A 13,127-nucleotide genomic window follows, 5' to 3' on the forward strand; every position below is an offset into this window, starting at 1 on the left:
CGAATTTATACCTGCTGCATTTTTAATACAGAATGTGGCTGCAGTGAAACAACAACCAAAAGCAGGTGTTTCAGTTTCACGGTCGCGCTCGTTCTCTCTGGTGAGGTGTGAAAAATGTGAGAGAAATCATAACCTGTTATACAATGCACATGATTTGCAACAAGCGTGTGTACCCACAAACAGACTGCACGTTGTAATGTGCTGCCCCGTGTGGTTAACCCCTCTGTAAAATGACATTTTATGAAATGGAACATTGGTGTCAGACGAAACATCTTCCAGCGGCCGCCAATGTTAATATCAGTAGTGACATATCTGAGCAGAACCGTAGTAGAAAACAGAACATTCATCCAACCAGCAAATGTCAGTTACCTAACATGCTTATGTAACATTAGCCTAGCATTTACAGCCTTTATAACATTACAGAAAAACCTGCCTTTTGTGCTGTGTTGAGTCCTCATACATGAGCGTTGTTTGTTTTGTGTACCAGACTTTGAGGGGATTCTTGTTGTAAATGCTCAGTCTATAAAGCCTGCATGCTGCTGTAGATGTAAACACTTATAATTGGAGCTCTGAGCACTTGACTGCAGACTCTTGCCAGAGTGCGTTCAGTCATTTGTGAAGATCTGTTGTTTAAAGGTTGTCTCCTCACTCTTAGCACACCATTGAGGACTTTTGCATATACGGTGCTGTATCATAGCAACTGACTGCTTTCTTTTTTCATCTAGGTAGTGGCTGCCAACACTAGGAATATTGTGTTTCTTGTGTGGAATCAAATCCTTTTCCCACACTACACACGCAACTATTGTTTCAAAGTCAAAAGTCAGATTTGTGTGTTAGTCTTTACAAGCTCATGGCTTTTAAGTTCATTTGGCTCAGTGTCTTGTGCTTCACAGTACATGAGCTAATGAGCAGATAAAATGCCTTTTGTAACACTCTGGTAAAGCCGACCTTTAGGTGGGGCAGAATTAGAGCTTTCAGTGGGACGTTTGTTTTGTCGAGGACTGGGGCTTCTGAAACACAAAAGCTTGATTTGCGGTATGGCACTCAATGCAAAGTTTTCAAATTATGCCTCCAGCTGCTAAAGTGACTACCCAGTCACATATATGATCCCTCCAGAACATATCAAAACTCTCCAGGTGAGCGGAACAAAAGGAAAGTGTTGAGTGACCCTTTTTTCTGTTGAAATTATCTGTAATGTCGGCAATGGCTGTAATCTAATCCTTTGGGGCAACTGTGACTGTGCTTATTGGGGCTGAGGTTGTTATTCTAAGTTTCTGACTAAGACTTATCCTGGAAAAAGACTCGTGTTTCTGGTTACAAAAAGGATCTTCGACTTTAAGGTCACTACTAGCGGATGTATCTTAAATTTCCGTATGGTCGGATGACGTTGCAGCCAATGCAGCTGAGGCGCCCAGGTTTGAAAATACCAGAATTCCCCTTTAACATTAGGCTAAGTATCTTCTTCAGTCTCATGACTTGCAAGCCGCATGTATTCTGTAAAAATGACATACAGGCAGTTGTTTAAGAGCTACTAATGTGCTGCTTTGCTGGGTCATTTTCCCAAATCTGTCAAGCTCTTGTGGATGTGAGTGAATGTAGTGTAATCGTTCCCAAGGGGGCTCAGTATTCATTAAGGATGGCTTATATTTTTGTTGGGAGTTTTGACCACAGAACGGCAGGAATGAAGCCCACTGGAGAGGGAACAAAGTGGCCTATGATGATTGATTTCAAGTTTAATGTAAGAAGTTGGAGGGCATGGTCTTCACCCTACCATTCTTCACCAGTCCCTTATGTATATACCAAGCAGTTTTACAGTGTTCCTCACCGTTTTAGCTAGGGTAGTCTTCACAACAGCTTAACTTCTCCATTCACGAACTGTAAATGAGTATCAGCTACAGAACAAAATGTGCAGACTATCAGCTACAAGTATAAATAAAAGAAAAGAGCATCGCCTTTGCTGTCAGATAATGATGTATTTGAGATTACAGCACACTTTACTACTTCAAAGCCGGTCTATTAAGGCATTTAATGACCATACATGGTGACACAACCTCCCTGTTGGCCTCTGTCTTTATATGTTCCATGTTAAGGAACCACAACTGCGGCTCCGTGTTCAAACAACACGAGGGTGGTCATTAAGGTTTGGTTTGAGGCTGTCTCAGTCCTGCTTGCTTTTCATGAGTAACAGGATTTTTCCTTCAGCATCTCTGTGTGAATAAAATTGGCTGAGATGACGCCAGACAGTAGCCCAGTGATGTTGCTCTTGGTCAAGAATTCGAGACACCAGTCTGACTCACTGCCTTTCAGCTGCCTCTCGCACCACATCAGCTACCTATCAACGGAAGTCCACCACATAACTCTTATTTTAAAAGTGACCACTGCATTTCTAAGTAAGTTATTTTTGATTCATCAGTGTGGTTTGCGGGACAAATGCAGATTTATAGCGTCACTATAAAAGACACATTATTTGATACCTATAACAGCCTCAATAGACCACAATGCAATGCCCAAGAGAAATTGCACTTCTTAATATCATTCTCCAGCTACAGTCTTTTTTTTATGAGAAATACAACAGAAAAATCTTGGTTTTGTTGGATTTGTTAAATATCAGTAAGAGTGACACAGGCAGTTGGTGATATCTTTGACCTGCTTTGGCCCCATGTTCATTTTTGCATATTTCTTACATGGCTAACTCGCATGCAGACTGCCAGGATACAGAGTCTGGAGGCAGCTTGGCACAATCCTGGATACATGAGACCTGGATGAGTGGATACGTTCTGCCTTGCCTACTGTAGCTATCCAGTGTCCCTCCGTCTGAGTATGTCGTCATTCATTTTCACTGATACTATACAATAGAAAGTCAGGGTTGGCATATAAAACAAAACTGTCCCCATTTCCAGTCGAGAATACTGTAAAAAGTATGTCCCTCACTGTGTAAATCACTGCACTGCTGGAAGTTGTTTGCAAAGAGTAATGTGCATATCGAAAGAGGCTGTGAAGCAATGCTCCCCGCTTGTATTTTTATGCATCCACATTAGTCAGCACTGTCGAAGAGACATGCATCTGCAGGCAGCAGGAATATCTAATAGATGACATAATCAGTGAGCAGTAATTTCATCAGTTTATTAGTTTAGGTGCTGCAAAACACTTTGTGGAACATACTGCATCTTTCATTTGGGCTCGCTGCAGGTTATTTCTCCAAAACATTCCCCCCCCCTCTCCGTTCGCCTGTCTTGGCTTCTCTGTAATGATGCCAGTAAATCTCTTGTATAAATTATATGGCTGGTAAGTGTTTGATAGGAGTTGCACGTATCATAGGGGTAAGTGGCTTCAAGGCTCTTCGAGTATGTGGACAGTAGAGGATAAAAGAAAGAAACCTAGAGAGGGAGAGAGAGACATGTCTGCAGTGAAGGGTGCACAGACAGCGGTTAGCATGTCTGGTCTGCAATGCCCACACAGGACTCTTCCTATAGTGTTGGCTAATTACACGGTTTTGTCTTTCCTTCCCTCTTTGCTTCTGTTAGCGCTGTTTGTTTTTGCACTGACATGGCAACATACAGTATGTGCACACGAGTGCATCAAGCAAAAGGTCACCTATCACAGTGTAAATGTATCCCGCAGTGTTAACATTTTTAATCATTGCACTTCCCATCGGGCACCACGGCGGCTGCTCAGAGCACGGATGACGTCTCTGACCAAAAGCAACCCTGTAATCTTTGCATGGGTCGGGTACGTGTGGCTCAAGAAAGGAACTACACACACACACACACATATATTGTGTGCGAGGTTCTGGCCCAGTGCTGCTGGCTGCCTTGTGAGGAATGGTTGATTGTTTGGCTATTAATAGCCTGCCTGACCGTAAGAGCCTGACAGGGATCTGTGGACCGGCTCAGAGGGGAGAGCGGCACACTGCAGGCTTTAACACTCTGCGTGCATCAATGCAAGCTTCCTTTGTGCGGCTCCCACCTGTGTGGCATTCATTATTGTCATTCATTTCTTAAACATGGGCTTATATTCGAAGCCTTTGTCCCACTCTCTTCGTGAAGCACTTATTCTTTTTTCAAACAGGCTTGTGGCCAAAATGTCCAAGTTTTGTCCTCTTTCTTTGATTTTTTTTTTTTTTTTTTTGTGTGTGTTTGTGAGTGGGCAGAAGGGGGCACAGCCACTGGCATGATACAAGTCAAAGCTTTGTTGTGTTGCAGCTAGGAACAAGAATGCTGTTGTTCCCATACTGTCAGCATGATCTAGCTTCACAGAGCACACACACACGTACACACACACAAGTCAGCCTGTCTCTGGGAGCCATGACCAAATGTGCATTGCACATTTATTCGTCCAGGGCTAAAGTAGTCATGACATTGCCCGTGTCTCTTCTTGGCTCCATGCGTGCGTTTGTTTGCGAGTGCGCGTTTGCATGTGGAAGAACCCTGGCAGACAGTCCACTGCCCTCATTTCTCTTCAGCCAGGAATGGGGTTGGATGCCAGTTGGTCTTCCTCATTACATTCACCCATCCACGTTATTGGTTGGATAAATGTATGGCGTCATAAACGGTGCAAGTAAATAATGTGTCCTTGCATGGTATTTTGCACTTTCCCCACAATTTGCAGCCAATTTCTAACTCTCCCTCTCCGACTCTGCTCCATCCAGCTCCTTTGTCACATTTGCTAACACTCTTATCATCAGCTGTTTTTAATCCTCTGTGGGAATTAGACATCAATGCTCTCCCCGGCAGCCACCAAACACGAAAACTGCTGACAACGGAATGTTTCTGCGCGTGCTATAGTGCTCCTTAAGAAGGATCAGGACAGTATAGTATGTCATATATGCTCCCCCAGCCACTTTATGAGTAGAATACAGACTGTGACGCTCGTTGAGTTTATCTTCAAGGCTCTGAGTCCCTCCCTCTTCTCTGGCAGCAGCAGCGCAGTGAATCTGCATGAGTCATTGTGGACTACAGCTGATGGAAATGAAATGAGACTGTGCAGAACAGGGCTGTAGCGTCACATAGGCTGTACAGGGGAAGGGGGGAGGGTGAGGTTTGGGGTGGGTAGTGACTTAATGACATGGAAAAAAAAAAGGGTTTTATGCTAATGACGGTCTAAATTTATCCCCCACTTTGTGTAGACACACACAAGCAGATGCAGGCACACGTGCAAAGACAGGAGCCCACCAGTTGCTGTGAGTGAGGCGCGGATAGGAAGGCATACACTGCTATTTCCAAAAAGGAACTATTTTAGTCTCTGCGTGCTAAAGAGGGAGCAAGCACAGGGAGGGGAGAGAGGAGTACTATTTATGAAAAATGATATTACCCCAGTTGTATGCATGTGTGTTCAGTGGGTTCACTGAAGAAGTGAAAGTCATTACCCAAGCAAAGAGCTCTCCCTTGGGAAAGGTGTCCTGCACCTACAGAGAGCAGGTCAGACTCAACAAGCCAGTTTTTATTGAGATGTTTATCTCTCTCACTGCCCCATGGGAACCTAACGCACTGCGTTTTCTCCAGACAATAAAGGTTAGATGGTGTCAGTATACAGTTGGGTCAGATTCGATCGGAATTTCCTGTTTTTCCATATTGCTGTCGTTCAAATGTGTTTTATTCTGTTGGATTAGCTATTTTATTTCTTTACAGCACTCTCATAGAAAAACTTTAATACTCTTTGTGAGGTTTGTTAATTTTTACACAAGCAGTCAGTCGTGCCATCCTTCGCCTGACTTTTCATCTACGGCCACCGAATCCAGAAGAAGGCTTCTTTTTTCCCCCACTGCAGTAGCCTGACAAAATTTTGTGCAGCCATTCATGACTGTTTAATGCTAATTTGCAAATGCTGGCACGCTAACACTCAAAACTAGCATTGCAAACATATACTATACACGGCACGTTAGCATTGTCATTATGAGCTCGTCATGCTGACGTTAGCATTAAGCCCAAAGCACAGCTGTGCCTACGTTGGGCCTCACGGCGCTGCTAGCATGGCTGTAGATTCTTGTTCTTTTTTTATAGAAAGGGAAAGAGGAAAATCAATGCCCAGAGGATGAATGACTCGCCATCCATCTGTTCCCCCCTGCGCCACTCCTTCCTTTCTCCACAACCCTGCCGCCTGACTGCAGCTCCTATCTAGCGTGACATGTCCAGCTTATAAGTTAGATTTAAACACTATCGAGGACATAAGGAGGAGAGACGTTATATGTACAGTGCTCTTTTAAACCTTGTCGCACAATCACGATCGTGGCGCTTCTTTTAGTGCTATTTCAGGACAAACGGAGGCCGAGGAAAACTATGAGGGAAGACAGAAAGTGAGTGAAAAACATGCAAAGTGGTGCAAGAACGACATGAACATGAGCAGTGCGTTAGCCCCGAGGGTCTTTATGTTACCCTCCCTCACACGTACGCAGACACAGGGACACGCACACTGTATTTCACTCAACAATGAGCTTCAGGAAACTGGCTTATCTCTGTCTTCCACTGCAACCACAATGACTTCCCCTCCTCCCCTTTAGCTTCTCTCCCTCTGCCAGTCCGTGTGACAGTCTATAACGTAGCTTCTTAAAGCTGAGCTGAGCTGAGCCCCATGCCACAGCTGCCAGGAGGAACTGCCTGATAGCTCACTGCTCTTAAGCGCTAATTGCTCACTGGCGCCTGCCACCCATCTAAACATCTGCATGTTGTCTCGCTTCCCTCTCTGTCTCTCCCATCCCTGCACTCTTTAATGAGAAACGATTGATCTGCCAGGATACTTTTGTCTGGTATTGAGAGAAAGTGAGAGGTGTTCTAGGGTGTGTTCTCGCCAAGCCAGTTTATTTGAACTTTGAGCTTTTGGAGCCAATATTGTCTCAGTGATGTTTGTTTACAGAGGTGACAAGGAAGGAAATGCATGAAGAATGGTCTCTGTCACCTGCCAAACAGATTTCAAGTGAAAGTGACAGATTACCAAAAAATCTCCACTGTCCAAATTTTGTTTACAAGTTCATTCAGTGTTTTTGGTCTACCCACCCATTCCTCAATTTAGTTTTTTGTCCATGAACATATTTCAGTGGGTTTAAATCAGGGGGTTTATCTTAAAACAGTGGCATTTTGTTTTGCCGTGGCCTCTTTTCAATCTCTTACAAACTGTTCTGCGACACAGATATTCTGCCTTACATTCTGAGACAATAAGAGTACTGTACCCCAGGGTAGAGTTGACTTCAGAGTGAATCAATAATGGAAGAGAGGATCCATGTATTATGAATGAAGAAACAACGTCCCTGGCACAGGCACTTGTCGATTGCAAAATGTTTATTCAGTAAACCACTATCTCAACGCTGGCGACATGCTGAGGGGAAACACATTCAGCCTTATCTATTAACAAATCCTTTGAAAATCAAGAATGGTATTGCCTTGTTACACTTTCAGATCTGGTTGTTATCATCATGCCGCGCATTATCAAACATTCACGTGTTATCGTAACTTTGCTGTGCTATACAGCGTGCACCCAGGAGGCAACAGCGGTAGCTGCATATCCCACAATTCTTTGCATTTATGTGGAACGCACCTTTCATGTGGGACCAGAATCACAGCCAGGATGCTACAGTGTCAGTTCAGTGTGAAATCACATCTGTGAGTGAAATCTAGCAAGTCAACGAGCATGTGGACTCATTATATAACTGCTGCTCAGGTGAAAAAACAGTTGTGTTTACTTTGACAGCTGACTTCAACTGCTGGCATTCATTTCCAATGTCAGTCTACTTTCTCACAGCATTTTATAGATCGGGTTGTGAATTTGGCTCCATTCAAAATCGGATGTTAATGATTAATCTATTAATTGCTGTTGTATTAAAATGTATTAATCGTTTTAAAAGCAATGTGTCTTTTAAAAATAAAAAAAAGACGTTTGATACAAACTCATATTATTGCATTTTAGCCATTTAGTAGCATCAGTGTAGGCCAGTTGTCATTATTTTGTGTTATTAAGTTTATCAATCAAGTAACTTGGTGTTCACTTTTTTTCTATTCTTTTAACTCCTAATGAAGCCTGGTCTGATTTAACATCAAACAAAGATGATGCCAGTCGTTAAAGCAGTTTTTTTAATGGAAACAAAAACAACCAACACATTTCATACGTTATTAATCATTAACCGATAACTGGTTGTTAAGGCATCTGACTATCATTTAAAGAAGTTGCCGAAAATTTGCTTCCTTAATTCAAAAATACTGATGATGTGCTACTTCTCCCTTCTAAGTCCCTTATCCTCATTCCTCTTCAGGGAGCGAGTGTGTGTGTGCGCACGAGTGAGTTTATATGTTTGTGAATGCTGGACACACACTGCTTTTTGAAATTACACTTCCACAAATGTTTTGTGGACCATGAAACTTCAACAGACTTTCCATCAGCGTGCAGATGAGTAGATAATGACTGAATTTTCATTTCTAGGTGAACTAAGTCTTTTAGCATATGTGGATTATGATTAAAATGGCACATGATATACTTGTACTGTAGCTATTACGTATGTACACAAGCTTTTCTCCTCACATGCATCACAAGATCATATGTTTTAAGTGATCTGGAACAAGATAAGACTATCAAGTAGTGTCGTTAACGACATTTCCCACTTCATTAATTATCTGAGCTTTCTGTGTGTCAGTGCCTCAGCGAGTGCAGTTCCAGGGCACCCGAGGTCTCTGATAAACCCGGCAGTAATCAACAGGTCCAATTACAAGTCTGCACAAGTAGACAACAGTGGGCCTTTTCACAGTCGGCCAGAACAATTTTCACGCATCTCATCACCACCAAAGATTGCTCTTTGAAAAGCAGGCTTAGCTAATCTTGTCAACAAACAAAGAAGGGCTTCTTGAATATTGAGAGGTTGATTTCCGGAAGGTGGCGTTATAAAGTAATGCTGAATGTTTCCTGCTGCTGTTTTTATTTGTCATTTGTCAGAGGTCATCTTTTCCTCGTGTATCTTCTTTTGCGTTGATCAAAATCGTGAATTCAATGCCTCGTCCTCAAACGTTCCTCAAATGATATTGTTGTGTGGAATTGGGTCGTATAAAAGTGAGCGTTCAAGCTGTTCACTGGAGGGCTGCGCTACAGGTTTTCCATGAAGCCACCTGCTGTTCTCACGCAGCTCCAAGTTCCAAGTAATCGGTCATGCTTCATAATCAAAATGTTACTACTGTCACAATTCAACCACTGCAGTCATACTCTTAATATTACATCAAAAGCTTAGGAGCGGATAATTCACAGTTGATAAATTGCTCAGTCAGAGCTTTTTGCCTCACAGTCAGCTTCCAAGTGAACTGTGAACAATACAGTTCCTCTGTCACGCCCTTCCAGTCTCCCACATGAAATTCCTGTCTTACAAAGCAATGTGTCCATATCCAGGGAGGGGCTGATTACACACTCTTGCTCTCAGGCTAGTGCAAAGACAGAAGTTCAAGTTCAACTACAAGTGATTTGTAAGGAAACAGTCACTTGAACAGTAGTTATAATAACCGAAGATATATGTCTCCATGTCTGATTCTTTCAATAACACGGTCTGTAACAGAAGTTTGTCTCTGGTTTGTTGACGTCTGTTTTTGCCTCTCCGGTCGCATTGATAAATCAGCGACTATAAGTAAGTGTGGGATGTTTGCAAATGAGCCAGTCATTCATAGAGCAGGCGCACAGGCTGACAAGTCAACCAGCTAGCAGTGTCCTCTCCTCTAAAGGAGCAGCTTGAAGTAATCAAAGCGTGAAATGACATCCAAAGCTGTGGATTGGGTAAATACCGCTTGCATGAGATGGGGTAGCCAGCAGAGGTCTATTCGATGTGAGTCGCTGTCATTACCAGGGCATCGTATTTTATTTTTAGCACTTGCGATTTAAGTGAAGAGAGGGTAATTTTGCAGTTAAACGTGGGTCTCATTTAGCCTGATCTGTTGCACTAGAGAGAAAGTGAATCAGCACACATTTTTCACATGAGAAGCAAATCAATATAGACTAAAACAAGGCCCACTTCCTGTATTATTCATGGTTGAATGATTGAAATAGCTGCCAGTCTGAATAAACACCAACCTTTACTGGCACTTAGGTGGGGTGGGTTGTTTGCTTTTGAGTCATAGAAGCCAGATAGACGACTGGTCGTTTGCTTTTAGGCACCACCATAAAAAAACGATCAGGAGATTACATGACGCAGCTCGGTTTACTTTTTAACTGTTGTCAGTTTGCTTCAGTGTGTATCTCAGCCAGTACCATCAGGACCTGCTCACAGCCTGTTCTTTTAGGCTCTCCGGCTGGATTATTTGTTAATTACCCTCATCCTAGTCCCAACTGGGTTCCTCCATTGAAAAATACCAGACCAGACAAATGAGGACAGCTCCTGTGCTTTGTGTGTGTGTGTGTGTGTGTGTGTGTGTTTATATGTTCATGATAAAACCAAAACCACCATTTTTGCTGCTAAGCGCCATCAGATATGAATGATACACTCAGGCTAATGCGGCAGATGATTTGGCGCTACATCGTGCAGACTAAAGGACCTACTTAAGGCTATATCCGCCCGTCTCCCTCCCTCCCTCGCTCTTATTAATCATGCAGGATGCATAGATAATGGATGGCACTCGTGGTGTCTGTAGCCTTTCACTGCTTGCTGGCCAGACGGATCTGTTAACATGACCTATATACATGGACGGGCCATTGTGCCTTCAGACATGCATCACTGATCATGGCATCAAACAAACATGAACGGTTCTTAGCGGCTAAGTCTTAATTTCACTTCTTGCACTATTTAGTGTAATGTAAGCATTGCATTTTCTGATTTTGTCCCAAATGGGCTTTTAAATAAGACGTGCACGGCCGCCGAGCACTGGCGACCACAAATGTGAGGCGACATCATTGCACAGGAATAGCAGCTCTTCTGATATTGGCCTTGTGTGTTATTAGCAGTTGTAAACGGGGATTGATGGCAGAGAAAGCCGACTTGGAGAGGAAATGGAGAAATAAATCTGAGGGCTTTTAGTTTGTGCTCATGTGCATGTGTGAGTGCAAGTGTGTAGTTTGATGTTGAGAGTGATGAATAGCTCAGCCGTACGGGACAGCGGGATAGCAAGACACATCAAACACCATCCCTGAGTCATTGCTGACATATGCAGACATGTACACAAACACAACACTGTGCGTTACCTTCACTAATGATGTCGGTGATGGGAAATTCAACGAGACTATCTCCAGAGAAGGAGGTCGCGGTCATGAAAATAATCAAATTTACAGGATAACTGCATCCAGTCAGATCAATAGGGCGTCATATGTTATATATGCCCCCCCCCCCCCCCTTTTTTTTTTTTTTTCTATCTTTCTCCATGTGGTTCAGGATGAGTAGAGATAAAGTGCTGGCAATCAAACAGAGAGGTCTCCATTGTGCTCCCCTGGATGGATCCAGTCAATCTCTCTATTGTCTGGAGTAAAGCCTCTTTGCTGTGCCATTTGGAGACATTAGGAGATGAAATAAGGTCTCAAACACCCACTTTAACCGAGCTTTGCCGTGACCTGTCGGACAGAATGTATTTATATATAACCCAATAACGCATGCATTTTTAGAAAAGGTTGATATCTGTTGTCTTATTGTTTACTGGGAGAGCTAATGCTTGAGTGCTTCAGGGATTAAACCTATGTGGTGGCACGGTTTAGCCCATTCCCTGTTAAACCTTCGCGTTTGAGTGAAAACCATAAAAAAACTGAATATATGTCTTTTCACTTTCACTATTGGTTTGGAAACCTAATTTACCAGTTGGGCAACAGACTAAAGAAATTGACAGCTTGAGCGTACCCCAAACTAACGGTTAGCTAGTCTTAGATGTTGCTGTTGACTCTAGCAAAGCAACACAGTACCATTAGGTTTAACCTTATATCTTTAAATGTTACAGTTACGGCTGAAAATTACAACAAAAAATAACCAAGTTTGCAGATTTTGCATATCTCTGCAATGCAAATCAACTGTTGTCTACCTGGAAGTGGCGCGACGTCTCTGTGACTCGGTCAATAGAGGTCAACTGACTCCAAAGATTTCTCACACCTTAACTGTCTTCCTCATCATCGCTGCAATCCCAGACCTTGGCAAAGGCCCGGCTAACAGCTGTCAGTCCTCATGAATTCATCCTGATCTCTGACATTACTCTTGTGTGTCCCTTTTGTGCAGGTAAACTTTGTGGCATGTCAGCTGTTCGCCCTGCTGATGGCTGTGTGGTTTCGGATCTACCTCCACCCCAGTAAGACCAGTCCTTTCATCAGACATGTGGTGGCCACTCTGCTGGGCTTCTACTTGGCTCTCTTCTGCTTTGGCTGGTGAGTCACTGCTCTGTTTATCCCGCAGCTCTTTTCTTGTCATCACTGTCATTTTATACTCTGCTCCTTCCTTCCTTCCTTCCTTCCTTCCTTCCCTCCTCAGCATTTCTGCCTACAATATTATGTTGGTGAGATCCTTTTCATGCAGACTGTGTCCATGTCCCAATTTCATGCTTTTTGTAAATACATTACTATATACTGCTGGATTTTTTGTTAATCCCATGGTTACGGTATTGGTATATGAAATAGTATGTAGTGTTATGTGATTAAATGAAATGTTAGATAATTAAGTGTCCACTTCTGCTTCAGTTAGTGATTTCCTACCTTTCCCAGAATGCCTCTCCATAAACCCCAGAGAATGTCCCTGAGTGTGTTAGCTCTAGCGGAAATGATTAGTCTGTTAATCTGAAAGTTAATCAAAATTAATCAAAAATTAATTAATCTTTTAAATCAATTATCAAGCAACAATGGCAAAAATATGGCTGATTCCGCCAGGAGTTTTGAAATGTTCGTTGCATGAAGCAAATCATAATGTGCAGGTGTCACAGCATTTTTTTTTCTATACATAAAACAGTTTATTCATAACTCAGAAAATGAACTAAATCTGAAGTGACTGGATAGTAAATGAAACGTCATGCCATATTTGCTCTCAGTGTGGTCTTCTAGAATGAGCTAATGCTGTGGGAACCCCAGCCCTGATCTTTTGCTGGCTTGCTAGCATTAGCAACACGCTAACATGCTTGATCTGTGAGCTCAGCTTCAAAACGTGGAAGGACCAGTGAGAGCTTGTGTTGTTTGGATTTTTGCAAAATAGTACATTATGTGATAATTAAATG

General features: G+C 42.8%; 1 protein-coding gene across 2 annotated transcripts in view; it reads left to right on the forward strand.

Moving 5' to 3' along the window:
- mboat2a (membrane bound O-acyltransferase domain containing 2a) overlaps window positions 1–13,127 on the forward strand; it is a 42,845-nt gene that overhangs the window by 9,112 nt on the left and 20,606 nt on the right. For both annotated transcript variants that reach the window (XM_073482804.1, XM_073482803.1), the window contains one exon: window positions 12,146–12,291. In XM_073482804.1, the coding sequence (XP_073338905.1) occupies window positions 12,146–12,291 (146 nt within the window). The remainder of the gene's footprint in view (window positions 1–12,145; window positions 12,292–13,127) is intronic.

Source organism: Pagrus major, chromosome 16, assembly GCF_040436345.1.
Source record: "Pagrus major chromosome 16, Pma_NU_1.0".
NCBI classification, from domain to species: domain Eukaryota; kingdom Metazoa; phylum Chordata; class Actinopteri; order Spariformes; family Sparidae; genus Pagrus; species Pagrus major.